This window comes from Canis lupus, chromosome 1 (assembly GCF_011100685.1).
Source record: "Canis lupus familiaris isolate Mischka breed German Shepherd chromosome 1, alternate assembly UU_Cfam_GSD_1.0, whole genome shotgun sequence".
Lineage (NCBI taxonomy): Eukaryota > Metazoa > Chordata > Mammalia > Carnivora > Canidae > Canis > Canis lupus.
The window spans coordinates 105,859,770-105,884,206 of NC_049222.1; the positions used below are offsets into that span (position 1 = coordinate 105,859,770).

General features: G+C 41.6%; 3 protein-coding genes across 11 annotated transcripts in view; 2 read left to right on the plus strand and 1 right to left on the minus strand.

The window, feature by feature from the left end:
* Positions 1–21,949, minus strand: part of ZNF613 (zinc finger protein 613) — a 66,267-nt gene extending 44,318 nt beyond the window's left edge. The window contains exons 1-2 of one of the 2 annotated variants that reach the window (XM_038527945.1): positions 21,791–21,949; positions 3,846–3,897 (exon numbers count right to left, since the gene is read on the minus strand). The gene's annotated coding sequence lies outside the window, so the exon portion shown is untranslated. Of the gene's footprint in view, positions 1–3,845; positions 3,911–21,790 lie in introns of those variants that run through there. The other variant, XM_038527946.1, reaches the window with a different exon arrangement.
* Positions 939–12,004, plus strand: LOC484341 (zinc finger protein 268-like). The gene is made up of 4 exons (XM_038527957.1): positions 939–1,538; positions 3,870–4,053; positions 8,019–8,145; positions 9,399–12,004. The coding sequence occupies exons 2-4, from the start codon at positions 4,039–4,041 to the stop codon at positions 11,039–11,041; spliced, it is 1,785 nt and encodes a 594-aa protein (XP_038383885.1). The 5' UTR covers positions 939–1,538; positions 3,870–4,038; the 3' UTR covers positions 11,042–12,004.
* LOC102155960 (zinc finger protein 577-like) overlaps positions 21,886–24,437 on the plus strand; it is a 40,727-nt gene continuing 38,175 nt past the window's right edge. Inside the window, exons 1-2 of one of the 8 annotated variants that reach the window (XM_038527950.1) lie at positions 21,888–22,103; positions 23,400–23,491. The gene's annotated coding sequence lies outside the window, so the exon portion shown is untranslated. Of the gene's footprint in view, positions 22,104–23,399; positions 23,492–24,437 lie in introns of all 8 variants that reach the window. The other 7 variants (XM_038527952.1, XM_038527951.1, XM_038527949.1 and 4 more) reach the window with 7 other exon arrangements.

Here is a 24,437-nt window from a genome sequence, read left to right on the forward strand (position 1 = left end):
AAGTCTTAAAAAAGAGAGAGAGAGAGAGAGAGCACATGCAGGTGCACACAAGTGGGGGTGGGGGAAAACAGAGGAAGAGGGAAAAGGAGGCTCTCCCCTGAGCAGTGGACCCTACTTGGGGTGCGATCTCAGGACTCTGGCATCATGACCCAGGCCCCCTAAGTATCTAGTTGTTTGGTTTTTTTGTTTGTTTGTTTGTTTGTTTTCGTTTTTAAGATTTCATGTATTTATTCACGGGAGAGGCAGAGACACAGGCAGAGGGAGAAGCAGGCTCCATGCAGTTAGCCCAATGTGGGACTGGATCCCAGGACCCCGGGATCATGCCCTGAGCCAAAGGCAGACACTCAACCCCTGAGCCACCCAGGCGTCCCCGAAGTATCCAGTTCCTTAAGAAGGATAGTAGCCAGTAAAATGTATCATCAGTAAAACCAGTTTGGGACAACAATCTGGAATTATCTACCCAATTAAAAATTTTCATTTTCGTGCTCGCTTCGGCAGCACATATACTAAAAAGAAAATATTTCATTCTCTTTGACTCAATTCTAATTCTAATAATTACTTCACTAGAAATAAAATGTGAGGGGACGCCTGGGTGGCTCAGTGGTTGAGCGTCTGCCTTTGGCTCAGGGTGTGATCCCGGACTTGCGGGATCGAGTCCCACATCCGGCTCCCTGCGAGGAGCCTGCTTCTCCCTCTGTGTCTCTGCCTCTCTCTGTGTCTCTCATGAATAATTTAAAAAAATAAATAAAATGTGAAAATATTTGAGTTGAGATAAAATCTGTTAAGAAATTTCTACCAACAATTTCTAGTCTTCTCTCCCCCGGGTCTCCAGCCCCTACCTTGATGAAGAGCATAGCCCCTCCCTCACTACTAGCTCTACGTACCCACTAGCCCTCTCACCTTTCACCTTGGAGATGTCGCCTAACCACCACCACCAATCCTGGCAGGAAATCTTTTCCTTAAAATAAATTAGTGTACTCCACGCCCACAGTGAGGCCTACTGCCTTTGTCGTACTAGTTTGGCTTTTCGAAACCTATACCGTTTTATATAAATTCCAGTGTTTTCCACTCCTTAAAGGACTCCCTCTCCTCTACGGCCAGCCCTGTGCATTTTTCATGATGGCCGCGCCCACAGTAAACTTTCACTGCTTGGCACGTACCATCATCAGCAAAGCGGTGGCGGCTGCCTTTGGGCTTGGCCCACACAGACAGGAGCCTGCGCATCGCCCTTTGTGTCGCTCACAACTAACGTAAGGAATGTTCTCTTTCGCTGGAAAGGAGTTGTACCGGACTTCCAATATGGCGGCTCCCACGTAAATCTGCCAACAGGGCACCGCCATACTCTCTCATAGTGCCTTTGTCTAAAATACCGAGAGCTGAACGGAATCTTAGTCTGTGGAAGGACGCCCCCGGGGTGATGGTCGGCTGCCTGTAGACTCGGATGCCACACACGTTAAACTTGATCTCGTGAGGTGGAACAGCGTTTGTGAGTCTGAAGCCGAAGTGATGGACCGTGGCTCTTTCTACCCACCCACCTGGTGCGCGAAGGCTGTATTACGGGGTCTCAGTTTTGCGTTCTGGGAGCGGAATAAGGTTTAACTAGGTTTGTGGAGATTTGGGGTTTATGGTAGGGGAAGCTTTGGGTTGTCCGTGAGAGAAGCAAGCCGTTGTGTGGTGGGGGGCGCATTGCATGATTGAGGGGTTGGGGTAGTCGGCAATGGTGCAGGCCTGGGGATGGTCAGGGATTGGAGTGGCCTGGAGAAAGGTGTTAGGACTTGGGGTATTACTTTGTGGGGATCGGTGACTGGGGCCGTCTTGGAGGCAAGTCAGTTATTGGTGTTACCTAGTCAGTGGGTCAATGATTTGGATGCACTTGGGATAGCCAGTGATGGGGGCGTCTTTCAGGTAAAGTCACTGATTGAGGATCAATGATGGGAGGTCAGTGTTTGGGGTGTTCATGAAGGAAGTCAGGAATAAGGGTGTCTTTGAAGGTGTGTCAGGCCTGAAAAGGTCTCATGGGAAAGATTAGTTCTTAGGACAGCCGTGAGGGCCATGTCAGCAATTGGAGCATCCTTGGAAAAAGGTCAGTGCCTGAAGAATCCTTGGAACATGTCAGTGATCAGAACGTCCTTAAGAGGGTTTACTAATGCCAGTGTCCACGATGGGAATATTCCTGGGTCTGGGAGTGGTGGGGGTTCAGTGATTGAGACATCTTTGGTAGATAGTTTAGTGCTTTTGATGTTCTTGGCTTAGGTCAGTGTTTGGGATGTACTTGGGGGAGGGGTCAGTGATTGAGTGGTCTTTGGGCGTGGTCAGTGAATGGGATGGCTTGTAGGGAGATTAGTGCTTGGGGCAGCTTTGTTTCCTGTCTTTGATGGTCTCCAATGGTTATTTTATTTATTTTCTGGTAGATATAAAAGAGCCAATTTTTTTTTTCAAAAGAGCCAATTTTTAAGGAAAATAAACCACCTTCTCTTTTCTTTCTTTACTGAACTCTTATTAATTAATGTAACTACTAATTGATTCTTGTAGGTTTTCCAGGTAATCAGAACATCTGCAGGTAAGTTTAACGCAGAGAAAAGAATATGGACTTTGAATTTGGGCAGACCTAAGGTTTCTATCCATATTCTGCCATTTTCTTTCTTTCTTTCTTTCTTTCTTTCTTTCTTTCTTTCTTTCTTTCTTTCTTTCTTTCTTTCTTTCTTTCTTTCTTTCTTTCTTTCTTCTTTCTTTCTTTCTTTCTTTCTTTCTTTCTTTCTTTCTTTCTTTTCTTTCTTTTTATCCATACTCTGCCATTTACTTTCTTTCTTTTCTTTTCTTTCTTTCTTTCTTTCTTTCTTTCTTTCTTTCTTTCTTTCTTCCTTCCTTCCTTCCTTCCTTCCTTCCTTCCTTCCTTCCTCCCTTCCTTCCTTCCTTTTTTTAGATTTTATTTATTTATTCTGGATAGACAGAGAGAGAGAGAGAGGCAGAGACACCGGCAGAGGGAGAAGTAGGCTCCATGACGGGAGCCTGACGCTGGACTCGATCCCGGGTCTCCAGGATCATGCCCTGGGCATGAAGGCACCTGAAGGCAGGTGCCAAACCGCTGAGCCACCCAGGGATCCCCTCCTTTTTTTTTTTTTTTTTTAAGATTTTATTTATTTATTCATGACAGACACAGAGAGAGAGAGAGATAGACAGAGGCAGAGACACAGGCAGAGGGAGAAGCAGGCTCCGTGCAGGGAGCTGGATGTGGGACTCCATCCTGGGTCTCCAGGATCAGGCCCTGGGCTGAAGGCAGTGCTAAACTGCTGAGCCACCCCCCTGTCCTTTATTCTGCCACTTTCTTATGTGAATTTGAGCAAGTTTCTCAACCTGAGATTCTTTTCCCATTTGTTTAAAAATAAATAAATAACAAAAGATAAACAGTGCTAACTCTTCATACAGTTAAAGATCACACAGAAGATACCCAAGACAGATTAGCAAGTAGTATTTCAGTATTTATACCATACCTGTTTCTCTGGATTTTTTTAGGCTTTTAAAACTTTCTTCTTGGACTTTCCCCTGCTATTTCTTTGTAATGGTCTTTCTCGAAATGCATATTTAGTTTTGAGTACAGTTTTGGTAAAATTACATAATTTAATGACAGCTTTATTGTTTGTGTTTCTTTATTATAAAATAGTTGTATGTTTATTGAAAAATAAGCCATCAGGTACTACATATTACTTTTTTCTTTAGACTATCATATTAACCTACTACCTAAAGAAAACATAAATTTTAGATATATATCTATTTGTGTATATCTAAAAAATATATACACATACAAATAAGGACTCCAACAACTCAGAAAAATCTGTTATACTCACAGTTACAATTTCTGTAATCCCCAGGTCCTGGCTTCCTGGGATAAAATAGTTCCTATGAAGGAAAGAAGTGAAGGTATGAAGATCAACACTGCATCTTTTACCAGAGAGCTTGAACTAGAAATTCAGAAAAGAGCCCAGAATCAACAACAGAGCACATATTAAACTTTCTGACAATATTTAAGGGCTTCAGAAAATGTCCAAGTCCCAAGTGAGTTTATTTATATATTTATTTTCCATTAAGCTTTCCTGTAGGTTTAAGGAAGCTTGACAATACACATATTAAAAGAATACATTTATTCATTATTTATGAGGACTGTACAATGAGAATGTGTAAATCCTTTGTTTATGCAAATGATTTTAAGTTAGAACATAAATTATAGAGCCCAAGTTCTAAGTAGTTCACAAAATTGAGCTACAAACTTGTCTTTAGTATTCCCTGTCCCACTTATCTATTGCTGTATAAGAAGCCACACTGTAACCTGGTGCTATGCATTTATTTTTATCATTCTCATAGATTCAGTGGGTCAGGAAGTCAGACAGAGCCCTATAGTGGTGTCTTACATGTTCGTGGGTTCCCAGGACCATGCTCAGGTTCAGTGATTTGCTAGAACTCAGAGTACTCAGAAACATTGTTATGCTCACGATAATAGTTTATTACAACAAAAGGATATAGATTAAAATCAGCCACAGGGAAAGATCATAAGGCTGGATCCAGGAGATACCAAGCAAATGCTTCCACTTGTTTTCTTTTAGTGGAGTCATATTGACAGTATTGAATTTTCCCAGCAATCACTTGTAACACTATGTATTGAGTATTGCTAATCAGGGAGGCTAATTCAAGCCTTAGTTTCCAGGGTTTTTATTTGAGTTGGTCACATAGGCAATGCTGACTTCATGAATGGCTACCTTTAGTCTCCAGCCCTTTCAGAAGTCAAGCTACTATGGTGTAGCAAGCCCCCCACCATAAACCACACCAATAACATGAATTATCTGGCATAGCCCAAGGCTCTCAGGTAAAGATATTTCAAGGACTTAGAGGTTACTTCCTATGAAGAGGTAAAAATCAAACCTTTCCTTGGCATGTGCAGGGTGTGGACAAGCCAGATTGCTGTATTAATCCTTTACTGCACAGTTTATCACCACACTATCGTGTCTGGAACCTTGGCTGGGAAGACTCAAAGGTTGGGGACTGGAATCATCTGAATGACTCTTCATTCCTGTGTCTGTTTTCCAGGATAACGCAACTCAAACACTAGGCTGAGCTGAGGCTCTGGAATGGAGTGTTTATGCATAGCCTCCCTTTGTGGCTTAGGCTTCTCACAGCATGATGCTAGATTCTAAGAAAACCAGACTGAAACTACATGGCCTTTTCTGCCTTAGCTTTGGAAGTTAGGCATCATCACTTCTGCTGCATCCTCTTTGTTGCAAGCAAGTCCCTAAGACAAACTAGATTCAAGGAGTGAGGAACACGTTCTACCGCTTGATTGGGTAGTAACGAAGTCACATTGCAAAAGGTTTTGGAATGGGACATACTATTGTGGTCATCATTGGGAAATATAATCTACCACATGACCATCAATAAAAAATCACTGATTTGCTTTGCCTTAAGGAGAAATCTCCTCTAGAAAAGTAGATAGTTCCTGTCACGTAAGTAGGAAGAAATGTCTTTGATAGATCATTAGATTGTTTAATGCTCAGTTTCTTCTATAGCAAACCACTAGTAAAGTGGTAAGTTCCTTTTGGTTATTTCTCAGCTGTCCTCAGACAAGCCAGTGGGGCTATACTAAAGCCAAAATCAGTGATCAGAGTGCTTTAGGGTTTCAAAACAATGTAGCTCAAGTCCATAGGTTTCTGGTGGTCTGACTTTATCCAGGGATAATACCTAGATTATTGAGAAAATGGATAGATTCTAAGACCATCTTTTGGATAGATTCTAAGACCATCCTTTGGTCTTCCACAAACAGTCTTCAAAATTCAGTCATTTCTTTGAATCAGTGGTTCTCAAATCAGGATGATTTTCTCTGCCCAGGGAACATTTCACAATATCTGGAGACATTTTTTAATTGTCATAACTGTTAATGGGATCTAGTAAATAGAGGCCAGGGATGCTGCTAAATATCCTACAACACACATTACAGACTTCCACCACAAAAAGTTATCTGGCCCAAAATGTCAGTAGGGTTGAGGTTGAGAAATCCCAATTTATGTTAATTAGCAAACACTTCCAAGTTACATCTATTAGCAAAGTCTTAGAATATTTCCTTCATAATGTCTTCTCATTCTTCACTCAGTTCATAATCCATTTCTTCTATTTCAAAAAGTCGCAGAGTCCCTGGATGGCTCAGTCAGTTAAGCATCTTCCAGCTCAGATCCCAGGGTCCTGGGATGGAGCCCCATGTCGGGCTCTTTGCCTACTTGCGCATGCGAGCTCTCTCTCTGTCAAAATCTTAAAAGTTTTTTTTTTAATTCATAAAAATAAAAATATTTCAAAAAATTTTAGAATTCCAGTTATACTAGTAAAACTTAAAATATTCTCAATGCCAAAGTTTCAAATAGTGGAGGGGTTTTTAGAGCTAAACACTTTAGTTCCCCATTAATTCTTTTTCACCATCCTCAAACTATATGTGTATTCTTTTGACTTCCCCTGTCAGCATTTACATATGTAACTATGAATTTGTATATATTTGAGTTGGGGGTCCTTGGCCCACTCTCAGGTTCTATGATCTCTAAAAGAACTCAAAAGGATTCAACAAAAGCTATCGTAGTTATTCATTATTATAGTGAAAAGATACAGATTAAAATCAACAAAGGCAAAGATACAGAGTAGAGTCCAGGAGAGACCATGTACTGGCTTCTAGTTTTCCTCACCCAGTGGAGTGGCTTGATTCTCCCAGCAGCACTCTGTAACAACAAGTGGGAAGTGTTACCATCCAGGGAAGCTTACATGTACCTTGGTGTCCAGGGTTTTAGTGGGAGTCAGTCAACACAAGCATTCAGCATGCATGACCAACTTCAGCTACTCGGTCTCCAGCTCCCCAAAATAGAGCCTAGCCCAAGGCCTCAAGAATGTGAAAACACCTGTGTTGGGCTGGATATTATAGGGGTTCAGAGATCATCTCCCAGGAGCAAGTCAAAGACTGGTTCTCCCAAAGACAGCCCTTTCTTTGGAGTGTGCAGGGCTTGGGCAGCCCAGGCCTGCTGAGTCAACACTTTACCACACAGAACCTAATACCCATCATCATATTCGAGGTTATAGTTTATATACTTTTCTGTAACCTATTTCTTTTAAGATTTTATTTTTTTATTTGAGACAGAGAGAATGAGCAGGGGAGGAGGGCAGAGAGAGAAGCAGGCTCCCCACTGAGCAGGGAGCCCAACGCAGGGCTCAATCCCTGTTCATGACCTGAGCTGAAGGCAGATGCTTAACCCACTGAGCCACCCAGGTGCTCCTCTGTAACTTACTAAATGCACTTAACCCAGTACCTTGGAAGTCTATCACTGTTAATGTTTAAGTAACAAAAATAATGTGAAAAAAAATTTTTGAGTGCTTATAATATGCTCTCCCTGCTCTAAATTCAGTCATTTGATTTCACAACTTAGGAAGAAATATATTTGCAGTGTTTTAAATGCTCATAGTTTTTCATTGTGCTGTCATTCATATTATTTCTTTCTTGAATTCCATTCACCTCTCTCCTTGCCTATCTGAAGTTCAACCTTTTAGAAGTTTTTTCCTCCACCTTGGTGCCCACATGGTATACATTTCTTTCTTGCCCTATATAAATGTGTTGTACTCTAGTGCACTTATATACCTCTCTCTGCAAACTAGTATGCTCTTTTAGGGTAGGAGAGGGTCTTATATACAAAGGAGTATCTAGTGTAGTGCCTGACATATAGGTGCATTCACATAGGTTGTAGATGCTTCTTAGAGTAAAGGATTTCAGGATGCTCTATTCTATTTCTCTTTTGTGAAAGAGTGAACATGTACATCAGTGAATGATTAGAAGCACAAAAATAGGATATTTTAAATAAAAATTAGTTTTTCCTACAGACTATAATGCAAAACTAGTTATATAGAAAGCAAATGACTGATGATAGGAAAAATTATTATATTATACTTCATAGCATTAACCAACAATAATCCCTTTAGAAATGAGTAGGAATGTTCTATTTCAGGGGTTACTGTCATTCAAGGATGTGGCTGAGGTTTTCACATGGGAGGAGTGGCAGCTACTGGACCCTGTTCAGAAGAACCTGTATCAAGATGTGATGTTGGAAAATTATAGCAACCTAGTATCAGTGGGTAAGCAGAGCTTTCCCAGAGTAATGTAGGCAATGAATTGCCTTTCCTTTCTCAGTGATTAAATGTGTGGAGCCTTACAAGCACCTTACTTTTTTGCACTTGAGTTTTATACATCACAGATTTCGGTACATTCTCACCTCTTAACAGAAGGCTTTTCTTTCACTCCCAAAATAAAAGGGCTTTATTTGGCTAAGATGCAAATTGTTCAGGCCCTTAAATATAACCTCCCCCATTTTTCAGAGGCCTTGTAGACCAAGTATTTGGGTCCATGGATCCGCTATAATTTTCCTTGAGTAGGGTATCAAGTTACCAAAGCAGATGCATTCTACTAGTTGGAACATGGAACACCGTGGATAACAGAGGAAGAAATCCAGAGTCAGATTCATCCAGGTAAGTGAAAAACCAACCCTGTGGTGTAAATGGAAGTAAATTCCTATTTGGTCAGAAACAGGGAGACACCTATTGTTGTTTGGAGAAACCTTGATGTTTTTAAGCTCTGACTGTGACTTAGAGGACATAAGTGCCCTCATACATTAATGTTGACTCCACTTTTTTTTTTTAAGTAGGCTCCATGCCCAGGGTGGAACCCAACATAGGGCTTGAACTCACGACCCTGAGATCAAGACAAGCTGAGATTAAGAGTTGGCCGCTTAACCAACTGAGCCATCTGGGCATCCCTTGATTCCCCTTTTTAATCTCTCCATATTAGGATTGTTTTGCTTGGTATTTATTTATTTATTTATTTATTTATTTATTTATTTATTTAGCTTGGTTTTTAAAAGAATACATTTCTGGGGGTGCCTGACTGGCTCATTTAGTAGTGTGTAACTGTTGATCTCAGAGTTGTGAATTCAAGCCCCATGTTGGGTGTGGAGCCTATTTTTAAAAAGTTTTCAAAAAAATAAAAATAAAAGAATACATTTCCTCCTATTATGTATTCGGACCAGATCCCACTCTAGTTCATCTTGGAACTTGTTCTCCTAATCTTTCTCCCTGGCATCCTCAGTTTACCTGCCTTCTCCTCATCCCTTTAACACATTTATATAGCTCTCTTTTCTAATATACCTAGCATTCATAAATTGTCCCTTGTCTCCACATTTTGTAGTTTATTCCATTTTTTTTCTCCTCCTACTTACAAATGTCAGACTTTCACTGTATACCCAGTCTCATTTCCTCTTCTCTGCGTGGCCTTTGCTATGGGATTCCACACCTTCTATTACATAGTCATTGTGGCTCACTGGTTTTCTTTCTAGATGACATCTGGCATGTTGATTGTCATACAGACTGGCACCAAGAAAACAAAGGCAATCTTGAAACTATGGAGAATCACCACAAAAACACTGCATTTAGAAAAATACTGTCTCTAAGCTTAAACTTCAATGTCCCTTTAGCACAAAGATCCCATACATTTGACATGCTTGAGAAACATTTGAAACCTAATGTAGAGTACATTATTCAGAATAAAAGCTATGCAAGAAACGAAGTTGAGTTTAATGGATTTGACAAAGCATTTCTTTATACTAAGCATGAGAAAATTCATACTGGAGAAAAATCCAATGAATATAATGAACATTTAAAGCCTTCCATCCATAAATCACGGCTTACTAAACATTGGAAAACTCAAACAGGAGAGAAGCAGTATAACTGCAGTGACTGCAGGAGAGCCTTTTCCCGGAAGTCAGACCTCATTAAGCAGCAAACACACACAGGGGAGAAACCCTATGGTTGCAGTAGATGCGAGAAAGCCTTTACCCAGAAATCGCATCTCATTTTACACCAGAGAACCCGTACAGGAGAGAAACCTTATGAATGCAATAAATGTGAGAAAGCTTTTACTGATAAGTCATGCCTTATTAAACATCAGAGAACTCACACAGGAGAAAAACGGTTTGAATGTCGTGTATGTCAGAAAAGCTTCATCGATAAGTCACAACTCCCTTCCCATCAAAGAATTCATACAGGAGAGAAGTCCTACATATGTGGTGAGTGTGAGAAAAGCTTCAGCAACAAGTCACAGCTCATTATTCATCAGCGATCTCACACAGGAGAGAAACCCTATGGTTGTGATAAATGTGGTAAAACTTTCCCCCTTAAGTTTAGCCTCATTTTACATAAAAAAACTCATACAGGGGAAAAACCTTATGGATGCAGTGAATGTGGAAAAGCCATCCAGAGATCTGAGCTCATTAGACACCAGAGAACTCACACTGGAGAGAAACCATATCATTGCAGTGAATGTGGGAAAGGCTTTAGTGTAAAGTCACTCCTCAATACTCACTGGAGAACTCATACAGGAGAGAAACCCTATGGGTGCAGTGAATGTGGAAAAACATTCTCCATCAAGTTTAGTCTCATCCTACACCAAAGAACACATACAGGTGAGAAACCCTATGAATGCAGTCAGTGTCAGAAAGCTTTCACTCAAAAGTCGCACCTCACTATTCATCAGAGGTCTCACACTGGAGAGAAACCTTATGAATGCAGTGAATGCCACAAAGCCTTCAGCAGGAAGTCCTATCTCCTTATTCATCAGAGAATTCACTCAGGAGCGAAACCTTATGAATGCCTCCAGTGTGGGAAAACTTTCTCTCACAAGTTTAGCCTTATTATTCAGCAGGGAATCCATACAGGAGAGAAACACTACAGTTGCAGTGAATGTGGGAAAACTTTTCCTATTAAGTTTAGCCTCGTTTTGCATCAGAAGACACATACAGGAGAGAAGCCCCATGAATGCAGCGAATGTCAGAAATCTTTCACTCAGAAATCATATCTTAGTATACATCAAAGAACTCATACAGGGGAGAAACCTTATGGATGCAATGAGTGTTGGAAAACTTTCTTCCACAAATTCAGCCTCACTTTACATCAGAAAACTCATAGAGGAGAGAAATCATGAATGAAGTAAATATCCAAAAGTCATTGAAAGTAAATAGCTGATTACACCAGAGTTTACACAGGAATGAAATCTTAAGACCACAGATGTGGACACACTTTTTTTTTTCCCCCAGACTCACACCTTACAAGAGAATGGTACTAGAATGCCAGACAGGAGGAAATACCTTCATACATATATGTCAATTGAATGTAGCCAGAAAGAAAATAGGAGGGAACATCTGTGTGTGTCTATATTGATTGTGAGGATGTTGTTGGCATGAAATCCAGCCACACTGGTATCAGAGAATTGACGCTGATGAAAAAATTCTATAATGAGTCTGAGGTATCTTTTTTGGTTATCATTTTACAAGGGATGTCATTTCCTGGAATTGTGACATATTAAGCAGCATTATGGAATATTTTAAGTATGTAAAATATTAAATATATTTAATATAATATAATATAAAATTAATATAATATAAAAATTTTCCTGGAATTGTGACATAAGCAGCATTATGGAATATTTTAAGTATGTAAATAAATACATTTATCAGAAAACAAAGCAAAAATTATATCAGAACTATGAGAATATGTGTTTTACATCTATTTTTATTATTAAAATGATTGTTCATAATTGGGAATTGAATGTGTTAGCAAAACAACGTGACTCCCTAGTGCATGTACTTAAATGTACACAAAACTTGCCAATAGAATATCTGCATTGAATCTTGATATCATTACAGTGCTACATAAGTTGTAATTGTAATTGAACTACATGGTTCATTATTTTAATAAGAAACCTTAATAAAATACTGAATATCCCCTCCCTTGCCACTGCACTGTTTCCTGTTATTTGTAAATGGGCCTGGAAGATTTTGAACATTCCTTGAGTAAAATGTTTTTTCATTGACTCAAAGATAGAATATTTTTCCCCACATAGTTAACAATGAAGTTTGAATGTAGCATACAGTTAATGACTTGACATCTTTTTTTTTTTAAGATTTTATTTATGTATACCAGAGAGAGAAAGAGAGGCAGAGACACAGGCAGAGGGAGAAGCAAGCTCCATTCTGGGAGCCCGATGTGGGACTCGATCCCGGGACCTCAGGATCATGCCCTGGACCAAAGGCAGGTGCCAAACTACTGAGCCACCCAAGGATCCCCTGACTTGACATTTAAATAGAGAACTTAGTATGTAAAGTAACTGTGGGTCACACAATCAAAAGTATCTTAAGCTGGATGAAATACAGTTGAAGTATCTGTAATAAAGAATTTTGTTTCTTCTAAACTGATCAGATATTTGGGGCTTGAAGATAATGAGTATTCACAAGTGTTATGCCCCTTTGAACTCTATAAACAGTTTGAGAGATTGTCCCTGATATCAGAAGACAGAAATTAAATACTAGCTTTGGTCTTGGTACTGCTTGATTGGACAATGTAACTTGTTCGTAAAGTCAAAGTAGTCTTCTAGGGGATCCCTGGGTGGCGCAGCGGTTTGGCGCCTGCCTTTGGCCCAGGGCGCGATCCTGGAGACCCTGGATCGAATCCCACGTCGGGCTCCCGGTGCATGGAGCCTGCTTCTCCCTCTGCCTGTGTCTCTGCCTCTCTCTCTCTCACTGTGTGCCTATCATAAATAAATAAAAAATTAAAAAAAAAAAAAAAAAAAAAAAAAAAAAAAAAGTAGTCTTCTATTTCCCCTATACTGTACAAGGTGTGCTTCCCTTTCAAAGAGTATAAGTGAAACTTCAGAGATTTTTTTTATTAATCCCTCTCTAGACTGTAGCTGGAAAGTCTCAAATTATTTTCTTAAATGGAGATTAAACTCTAAGATACAATGAGTTTGATTTTTTTTTGAGTTTGATTTTAATTTTGCAAAAGTAGGTTTCCTTTTCAAGCACATTGGTTTACATTAAAATGAGGGAATTGAGGGGATCCCTGGGTGGCTCAGCGGTTTAGCATCTGCCTTCAGCCCATGCCCTGGGCCAAAAAGGCGGTGCTAAACCACTGAGTCAACCGGGCAGCCCCTAGATACATATTTTTTAAAAGATTTATTTGAAAGAGACACACAGAGGGAGAGCGTGTGAGTAGAGGTTTGGGGAGAGAGAGAATTCTCAAGCAGACTCCCCAGATCATGACATGAGGGAAATCAAGTCACTTAACCCACTAAGCCACCCAGGGGTCCCCATTTTAAATTGGAAGTAGACCGATTTGTGGATGAAAGTATTCTCAGATTTCATTTACCTTTCAAAAAAAATCACAGCTACTATTATATAATTTTAACAGCTTTTGGACATTTCTATAAAGTTATAGTGGCCGATTTATATTAACTTAAAAGCTTAGGACTTTGTCTCTGTCCTAGCTCCCTGTCCTGCATGTGAGGCAGCCTGGACTAGAGCGCAGAGATAGGGGAGGGCGGGCACAGAGGGCGCCGCCCCCGACCTAAAGTGACAAAACAGTAGGCCGATGCTCCAGAATCCTCTTCCAGTAACATTAGTTACCAGCAGCCAGGTGGTGAAACTGCCATCTAGAATGCTTGCGTGTTATTTCTTCAAAACCATTCCCACGGTATTGCTAAAGCTAAGACAGCATCACAGCTGTCCCCCCTTTCTTTTCTTTAAGATTTATTTTACAGAGACAGAGTAGAGGGGAGGAGCAGAGGGCGGAGAGAGCCCCAAGTGGACTCCCTGCTAAGGGCAGAGACTGATGCAGGACTCTATCTCACGACCTTGAGATCTTGATCTGAGTTGAAACCAAGAGTCTGTGGCTTAACTCACTGAGCCACTTAGGAGCTCCTCACAGTTGCTTTTGTATCTGCTTATTTCAGAGAACACACTTTAAAATTTCAACTCTTGGTGTTTCCCAAACAGGCCTGGAACAAAAGGCGGTCTTAGCTGTGAATTTTAAGATTTTTTTTTTTTTAATTCAGATAGAGGCAGAGACACAAGCAGAAGGAGAAGTAGGTTCCATGCAGGGAGCCCGACGCGGGGCTCGATCCCAAGCTCCCAGGATCTCACCCCGGGCTGCAGGCGGCGCTAAATCGCTGAGCCACCGGGGCTGCCCTTGGCTGTGAGTTGTTTTTTTTTTTTTTTTTTAAGATTTTATTTATTCATAGAGACACACATAGAGAGAGGCAGAGACACAGGCAGAGGGAGAAGCAGGCTCCATGCAGGGAGCCTGATGTGGGACTTGATCCCGGGTCTGCAGGACCACACCACGTGCTGCAGGCGGCGCCAAACCGCTGCGCCACCGGGGCTGCCCAACAGAATCTTTTAAATAAATAAACAAACTCCTTTATATTTCCTAAGTGAACATATAAGCATCTCCAAATATAGGCCCAGTGACCAGTGTGTGGGTTTTGGGATCGAATTAATTCGGCTTTTTAATCTGGATTCTTGGGATCCCTGGGTGGCGCAGCGGTTTAGCGCCTGCCTTTGGTCCAGGGCGCGATCCTGGAGACCGGGGATCGAATCCCACGTCAGGCTCCCGGTGCATGGAGCCTGCTTCTCCCTCTGCCTGTGTCTCTGCCTCTCTCTCTCTCTGTGTGACTATTATAAATAAATAAAAATTAAAAAAAAAACATAATCTGGATTCTTGTTCTCACTGGATAACCTGGGTGAGTTACTGTGATTTGTGATTTAGAAGAAGAAATATATATTTAGTATTCATCCTTGTTTCTGGCAAGAGCACCTAAACTCTGGGATTTTCAAAGTCTTGAGAGCGATTAAGGAGTGTTTTGTTACATTAATGAGGTGACTTTTGGAAAGCCCCTGTAGGAAGGGTCTGGTTGCCAGGGGAACCACCCTGTTATAACAGTGGTTAGACTTTTAACCCATTCCCTAACCTTGAAAGAGGGCACAGGGGCTGTTAGTGGACTCAATCACCAATGGCCAATGAGCTAATCATGTGTACTTAGTGAAGCCTCCATAAAACCCCAAAAGGCCACAGTTCAGAGAGCTTTAAGGCTGGAGAACACGTGGAGGTGCTGGGAGAGTGGCAAACCTGGAGAGTGGCATGGAAGCTCCTTGTCCTTTCTCCATAACTGTCTGTATCTCTTCCTCTTCTGTCTGACTGTTCCTGAGTTATATCATCTTATAAAAAGGTGGTAACCTAGTAAGTAAAATGTTTCTCTGACTTCTTGAACCACTTTAGCAAATTAATTGAACCCAAGGAGGTCATGGAAACCTGATTTATAGCCATTTGGTCACAAGTGCAGGTAACCTAGATTTGTTTTTTTGTTTTGTTTTGTTTTGGTAACCTGGATTTGAGACTGAATTGGAGCAGTGTGGGGAGCAGTCTTCCCTCCTCATAATAACTGCTATCTTATTTTATATCATGCATATCTTCATGTTTTTACTAGATGTGTATGTATTCACAAACAATACAGACTTTCATATGTATGTTTCAGAAACAGATGAGAATGGTAGTATATTTTATGTACTAAAAAAAAAAAAATTAAAGGGGTGGCTCAGTCGGTTAAGTGTCTGCCTTTGGCTCAGGTCATGATTCCAGGGTTCTGGGAACAGTCCTGCGTGGGGCTCCCTGCTCAGTGGGGAACCTGCTTCTTTTCTCCCCACCCCCCATGCTTTCTCTTGCTATCTCTATTTCTTTTTAAGATTTTATTTATTTATTCAGGAGAGACACACAGAGAGAGGCAAAGACATAGGCAGAGGGAGCCTCTTCCCTGCAGGGAGCCTGATGTGGGACTCGATCCCAGGACCATGGGATCCTGGACTGAGGCAAAGGCAGATGCTCAACCACTAAGCCACCCAGGTGCACCTCACTATCTCTTTAATACATAAATAAATAAAATCTTTCAAAATTAAAACAAGTAAATAATAAAAATTATAGGTAGTGTTTTGTTCTTCATGCTATGGAAATAATAAATTTCTAATCCACCAAGGGCTCAAATATGAAAGTTATTGGATTTTTATGGAATTTTTTTCAGCATCAGTGATCCTAGGACTTTTCTAATATAGCAGACACTGTTGGTTACTTGCTGTTGCAGAGAAGAGTTAACACAGCTCACCGTAGAAGGGCCGTCTTGCAAGGGAATTTAGATTTGGGGAAGAGTTCTCATTCTCTTTTTTTTTTTAAGATTTTATTTTTATTTATTTTTTAAAGGTTTTATTTATTTATTCATGAGAGACACAGAGAGAGAGGCAGAGACACAGGCAGAGGGAGAAGCAGGCTCCATGCAGGGAGCCCGACGCGGGACTCGATCCCAGGTCTCCAGGATCACGCCCTGGGCTGAAGGCAGCGCTAAACCACTGAGCCACCAGAGCTGCCCTAAGATTTTATTTATTTAGTAGAGACACAGAGGAGAGAGAGGCAGAGACACAGGCAGAGGGAGAAGCAGGCTCCACACAGGGAGCCCAACGTGGGACTCGATCCCAGGTCTCCAGGATCATGACCTGGGCTGAAGGCGGTGCTAGCTAAACCGCTGAGCCACCCGGGCTGCCCCTTTCTCTATTGAATGGCTCACTATGCCTAACTTGTTCTTTCAAACAGTATGGTTTATCCTAAACATTTGCTCTCCTCTGGGATTCTGGAATTTTGATATGTGCTAGGCAGTGGGTGCCTACATGAACCTCCAGTAAAAGCCATGGGCACTGTGTTTCTAATCTAACACATTTCATGTGTGTTATCACAACCTGTTGCTAGGAGAAGTAAGTGTATCGTGTAACTTCACAGAGACATGACTTGTGGGAGCTGGTACCTGGTTTCCTCCAGATTTTGCCATTTGGACCTTTTCTCTTTGCTGATTTTGCTTTGTATATTTTTATGGTAATAAATTATATGCTGAGGCCTGTGAGTCCTACTTAATCACTGAACCTGGGGGTAGTCTTGGGTTTTCTCATCACATCTGCCCAACATCCATTCACTTCCTAATCCTTAAAAAAAAAAAAAGATTTATGTATTTATTCATGAGAGACAGAGAGAGAGACAGACATAGGCAGAGGGAGAAGCAGGCTCTGTGAGAGGAGCCTGATATGGGACTCGATCCCAGGACCCCAGGATCACAACCTAAGCCAAAGGCAGAGAGAGGCTCAACCACTGAACCACCCAGGCATCCCTTCTCCTTTTCTAACAGATTCTCCAGGTGTTCCTCAACTTAGGGCAAGATGTCTCTATTCTCTGTCTCCATCTTCACATGGTCTCATCTTCCCTGTGTCTCTGGTATAGAGGGGCACTTACTGGATTTGGGGCTCATCTAGACACTCTTGGATTTTCTTTTTTTTTTTTTTTTAAGATTTTATTTATTTATTCATGAGAGACACAGAGAGAGAGGCAGAGACACAGGCAGAGGGGAAGCAGGTTCCATGCAGGGAGCCCGACGCGGGACTCGATCCCGGGTCTCCAGGATCAGGCCCTGGGCTGAAGGCAGGTGCTAAACCGCTGAGCCACCCAGGCTGCCCACTCCTGGATTTTCTTATATCAAGATCCTTAATTAAATCTGCAAAGACCCTTTTTCCACATGAAGTCACATTCACAGGTTCATGGGAGTTAATACATGGACATATCTTTTTTCGGGGTGGGTGCACCATTCAACCCAGTACAAATGGGTATAGATTTTAAGGGAAAATATGTCCAGAGCTTAATCTTTCTTTCCCACCTTCCCTTTCTCATTCATGCTACTTCTACTTCACAGAAAAAAGGCATACCTCCCCCACATTCAGATTGTTATGTTTTATTTCCCTAGGTTATAAAGGCTTTTGGGGCACCAAGTAAAGAGATATTTACAAATAATGGCCTTGACTTAAGGTGGGTGCACAGCAGCAGTATTGGTGTCTGGGCTCAGAGTGGGTGTGTCATTCAAAATGAAATTGCTCTTCATCCCCACAGGTCCTGGATTCCCAGGAGTAAGAGATTCAGTAAAGGACAAGAGGGAAGCTCCTGGGGTTGCATTTGGCCATTCATGGGACATCCTTGTCCTAAGACTGAGATTTTTGAACAGAAAATAAGGGCAGATCCAGAAGAGACTTAATGCCCCTCTTACTGGGCACTTCCTGAAACAAGAAAATGATGAAAGGCCCAGGTGACTTTTGGTTCGTTTTATTGATAATTTGAGTCCTTCATGGATTTGTGGAGGCCTGAAAAAACCAGCTCAACTACATAAAATCATAAATTGGGGAAAATGGGCTCTGGAGACAAGCAGACTACCTTCAAAATCAGGACAAAGTGGAATCAGAAATGTGTTCCTAGATTTTGTACATGACCAGTGCTAGAATATAGCATATGGCTCTGCAGGATCCTGTTGGTGACATAAACCGTCAGTGTGCATCTACTACATCTGACAGGCATTACAACCAGAAAATCACGATAAATTACATTATAGGCACTGACTCAGGACAAAGCAGATCAATTTCTGAGGAGAGGTCACCATTTTGTGGCACTCAAGCTAGGAACTGGTTTCTTTCCAGAGGTGAGACAGTGGGCTCTGTGTTCTCAGCAGCCTTCTAATCGATGTACCAGCATGGCTGTTTCTTACATGATTATTGAGTCCCCTGTGGGATCAGATAAAGTAGAATTGAGTAGACACAGGTTTTGAGGAGACCACAGCCTGGTGACTTGCATACCCAGCCTTGCTGCCATCTGGATTTACCCCTGGGTAGAACCTAAGGTGCCCAGTAAAATGGAAGGTTTGTACAGCTTTCAGAGGTCCTTTGTGAACAGGTGGCTGAAGTGTTGTTTGAGTAAAGATTTGACCATAGGGAATTATAAGTTCTGTTGTCTGGTAATGGCTTGGGTTGTTGAGATCCATACAGGTTGCTTTAGAACTTCAGCTTAGCTTAGAAAATATAGAGCCTTTCCTTCTGTGTTCAAAATCTAGTTGTTATCTCCCACCGTTTTATTACCTTTAATTACCCAGATGACTTATTGTAGCATTATATATATATCAAATATATACATATATATATACATTTGGTCTTTGTCTTGGATTCCTGGTAGAGCTCCTAAATCCCTGTTATTGCGGGTGGTAGGAATGTCTTCTGTTTTCATAACAAGCCCCTTTGAACGTATCTGAATTCATGCTAATGAGGTGATGCCCGGTAAACCCCGATCGCTTCAGCATAGGGGCTGGTCCCCAAAAAGAACAAGCCTCGATTAGAGGATTGGAACTTTTACCACCACCTGGGACCTCTAGGGACAGGAGAGGAGCTGGAAATTGAGTTGTCACCAGTAACCAGTGAGTTAATCAATCATGCCTATGTAATGGAACCTCCAAAGAAACCCAGCAGGGTTCAGAGAGGTTCCAAGTGGGCCAGCACATCTGCCTACTTGAAGATTGGTGCGCCCTAACTCCACAGGGACAGAGGCTCCTACACTCAGGACCTTTTTGGACCTCACCTGTGTACTTCTTCGTGTGGCAGTCTATTTGTATAATTTATAATAATTTTAAGTACATTTTCCTTAGTGCTCTGAGTCCTAGCAAATTATCAAACCCAAGAGGAGAGGTTGTGGGAACCCCTAAATTTATAGCTACACTGGACAGAAGTAACCTGGGGACCTGGTACTTGTGACTGGTATCTGAACTGAAGGCAGTCTTGTGGAACTGAGCCCTTAAGCTGTTTAGTCTGATGCTAATAACTCTGAGTAGTTAGTGTTAGGTAGGATTGAATTATAGAACACTATAATTGGAGAATCAGAGACTTGGAAAATTGGTATTGGAAAAGACACCATGTATTTGGTGTTAGAACCACAGACTCTGAGTCACATTTTCAATGTAAAAGAGTCATTATATAGTACACACGATGATAAAACAAAGTACCCCTCTATACATTGTTCCCCTTAATTCTCTGACACATCATTAACAACTGTGTGGTAGTGTGTTTCCTGTATTTACCTATGTGAACATCTATATCTATGTGTAGGTTTATGTATGCATGCATGTATATGCATACATATACATGAATTTATGTAGGTAAGTACATCTATTAAGACATTTTTATGTGAGTGGAATTGTACTACATCATTCTGATGTCACTAGCATTTAGTATAGTGATTGATCAAAAAGTGCTGAAACACAAATTGCAAATGATCTCAGGTCAGCAAGAGGATTTAATGGCTGCATATTACAGAAATCTGTGATTTGTTGAATGAAAGGATGACTGAACATCCTTATGACATTCCTTCTTTTGCAAATAATTGAAATAAAGTAGGAATACAGTTGGAGCCCACAAGGTGAAAATGAGAGTAACTTCCTTCATGTTGCTCTTGAATAGGGAGAACCTTGCCCTCCCTCCTTTGTGTTTCCTTTATTCTCACATCACTACCATACTTACATCACATCTGATGCCAGATGTGTGGAGAGTTCCATCCTCCCAAGCAATTCTCTAACCAGCTGGGTGGCCTATAATTCAAATCAATTCTGACACTACCTATCTGGAGTTAGTGTCAGATCCCAGATTAAGGGTGTACTCCCACAAAACTCCCCCATTCAGATTCAGAAAATTAGGTCCCCACCTTACAACTTGTCTGACTTGGCTACAAGTTGGAAGTTTTCTACAACCCTTCCTTGGGTTCAAATTCAGTTTCAATTATTTTGCTAGAGTGGATCACAGAATTTGGAAACACAATTACCAGTTTATCATAAAAGGATATGATAAAGAATAGAGATGAACAGCCTGGTGGAAGAGATGTGAAGGGTGAAGTATGTGGCAAGGCGCACAAAGTTTCCATTCCTTCTCCAGGCACTACTCCCAGCACCTCTACAAGTTTAGCAACCCAGAAGCTCTCCGAACTCTATACTTTTGCTATTTTATGGAGGCTTCCTCTCATGGGCATGATTGATCATTAATTCTATTTCCAAACCCCTCTCCCTTCTCAAGAGAATGGGCAGGTCTGAAAGTTCCAAGCTTTTTTTTTTTTTTTTTTTTTTAAGATTATTTGTTTGATTTATTTATGAGAGAACACAAGCAGAGGGGAAGAAAGGGGAGAGGTTGTTTTTAAATTTTATTTTATTTTAGATTTTATTTATGTAGGGACGCCTGGGTGGCTCAGCGTTTAACGCCTGCCTTCAGCCCTGGGCGTGATCCTGGAGTCCAGGATCGAGTCCCACATCGGGCTCCCTGCATGGAGCCTGCTTCTCCCTCTGCCTATGTCTCTGCCTCTCTGTGTCTCTCATGAATAAATAATTTAAAAGAATAATAAAATAAAATCTTAAAAAAATATTTACGTTCCCAGATTGGCTTTCAATAAAAGACCAACCCTACCAGTGGCAACCCTGTGGGGACTGCTGTCACTTCTGAGAGCTTTCTCTGTTATCTTTACTTAAACTTCTATCGCTTTACTCACTCTCCTTTGTCTGGGAGACTCATTCTTCGACTCCGAGACAAGAACCTAATCAATACCAAGAGCTTTATAATTCTATTTGTCCACTCTGGCTAATGCCTTTAATGGCTTTTTCAGAGTTCTCTAAAATCTCGCCTGGCCTCACACGCCGCTTTCTCCATTAGGCCCCCTGCGGCCAGCATTCCCAGGATACCAGCCTGCTCCCCTCCCAGCTGTTACTCAGGATTGGCTGGGACCCTCTCCTCCGCAAACTCCTACGTGGGCCGCGCTCACTTAGCTTCTCCCTTTCCTTTAAATCAAAGTGCCTTCAAGTCCGCGACCATCTCGGAGGGTCCTGGGGAGAGATCTGGGCAGGCCTGAGTGTCTGAGAGGCTAAGCGGTATACGCACCGCCCGTCGTGAATGTTACAAATTCACGGCCAAATGGGTAAGGTGGCGTAGAAATGAAGTGAACCAAAGCGTTTTCAATAGCTTCTCACCGTCTAGTGCCTTCCCAGAAAAGGTGCAAAAAGAGAGGTACCCGCCACAAGGTAGTAAGCGAAGAAACGGTAGCTCCCGTCTAACCGTCTGCAGCGCGCGCTGCATTATGACGTCACAGAGGCCGAGCCCCGCGCCAGATTCCGGATCTCCGGAACTAGCGCGCTGGCCCTGGTCGGCCGCCATCCTCCTCTGCGCTTCTGAGGGTCTGTCAGCCGCTGAGGTGAGACTCGGGGGCGGTAGACGCTGAGCAAAGTGTTTGAGGAAGTGGCACGGTGATTGGTCTCCAGCGATGAAGATCGGGGTTATCACCAGGTCGGTGTCGGTTCTGGGAGTGTTTCGGGGCCACGGAGAGCGCGTTGGGTTTTGTTTGTTTTTTGTCCGGAGCGCGTGAGGCGTCGGTGTTGGGGAAGCGAGTGGGAATTCTCCCTGGGGGTTGCTGTGTGGGAGGATCATTTGGGGGTTCCCTGTGAGGGGGAGCGTGTGAGACTCCGTTTTGGGACGAGAACGTGGGGAGAGTAGCGTTTTGGGGTGTCTGGTTGAGGGAAGCGGGAGTCGTGTCGGTGTTGGGGAGCTCGGTTGTTGATGCTGTCACATCCTGACTCTTAAACATGGAGTTTTTGGCCTATTGCGCCCACGTTTACTGTATATTCTTACTGAAAAGGTGTTTTCAGTTTTATTTCCGACCCATGTAATGACATGGTCAAACTCCTAAGTCCAGAAAATAACTCTGGTTAGATTTTAGAGTATTTCAATTTTAGTGTTGGGATGATTTGTGTAGGTACTGATATAATTTTATACATTGTGAATCTAATATCCTATCAGCTATTTCTATATTACTATTTGGAACTTTTTGTCTTTCTTCCTTTTTTTTTTTTTCCAAGATTTTATTTATTCATTCATGAGAGAGAGAGAGAGGGGCAGGCAGAGACACAGGCAGAGGGAGAAGCAGGCTCCGTGCAGGGAGCCCGATGTGGGACTCAATCCTGGGACTCCAGGATCTCGCCCTGGGCTGAAGGCGGCGCCAAACCTCTGAGCCACCCGGGCTGCCCTCTTTTCTTTTTTTAACTATTGAAGTTATGTACCATCGCGTGGGTGACTTAATTTGGGTAAAACTGGGGAAGTCTGGGTAGCTCAGTGTCTGCCTTCGGCTCAGGGCGTGATCCCTGGGTCCTGGGATGAGTCCCACATGGGGCTCCCCGGAGGGAGCCTGCTTCTCCTCTGCCTACGTCTCTGCCTCTCTCTCTGTGTCTCTCATGAATAAATAAATAAAATCTTTAATGATGATAATTTGGGTAAAACTGATGTAGGTCTAGGTCCAATACTTTCAGGAATATGTGATGGATTTCCTTTAACCCAAGTGTTTTTGTTTCCTTGGCCAGTGGTGGTGATAATTTTCCACTGTTTTAGACATACGTGTTTATGTTTATTCCTAAATGGTCTATATTGTTTTAATTGTAAATGGTGTGAGTTTTTCCTGTATGACGCCACTCCCTCTTTTTGTTTCTTCTCATATAATGCAAAAATTTTTAAAAATACGCTATTTTTGTCACCTCAGTCTACTAATGTTACTGCTACTAGCTTATACCTTGATTCCTTTATATTTTCTAGTTGATTATTTTTGTTATCTGCAAATAATTATGGCCAGGTGGCAAGTGTATGAACTGTGGAGTAAGAAGAATCTACTTCTGCTTCTGACTTGGGTAGGTTAATGTCTGAGTCAGTTTCTTCGTGAAAACAAAACAAAACAAAACTGTCATAGAGTTGTTATAAAGATTAAATTAGCAAATGTTCTTTAAGTACAAAGTGTAGTCCCTGGTACCTAGTATAGTCTGAATAATTGGTAATTATGATTTTTAAGAAATATTTTATTTATTCATGAGAGAGAGAAATAGATAGGCAGAGGGAGAAGCAGGCTTCCTGTGAGGGACATGATGCGGGACTTGATCCGAGGACTCCAGGATTACGACCTGAGCCAAAGGCAGACGCTCAACCACTGAGCTACCCAGGTGCCCTGGTAACTGATTTATCAGGGTTTTGTTCCTCTTTCTCAAGGATTTTTCCCCCTGGCTTTATTGAGATATAATTGACATATAATGGTTCTGTAAGTTTAAGGTATACAAAATGTTGATTTAATACACTCATTTATTGCAAAATAATTACCACCCTACGTTAGCTAACGTTTGCATCATGTCACATCTAATTACCACTTCTTTTTTAAATTTAAATCCAATTAGCCAACTTCTAGCACATCATTAGTTTCAGATGTAGTGTTCAGTAATTTATCAGTTGCATATAACACCCAGTGCTCATCACATCACCTGCCCTCCTCTTTAATGCCCATCACCCAATTACCCCATCTCCCCACCCACCTCCCCAATTATCATTTTTTTATGTGGTGAAAACATTTAAGGTCTACTCTCTTGGCAGCTTTCAGTTATATAATACAGTCTTAACTGTAATCACCATGCTGTACATTAAAGCCCATCATTTATATTTTTCTTCTCTGTCTTTAATATTTGATTTATAGATTGCTAGATTTCCCACTGTCTTATATTCCTTGAAAAAAACCATATTTATCCATAATGTTTTGTTCTTTTAATATGTGGCTGGGTTCCATTTGCTAATATTTTATTTAATATTTTTGCA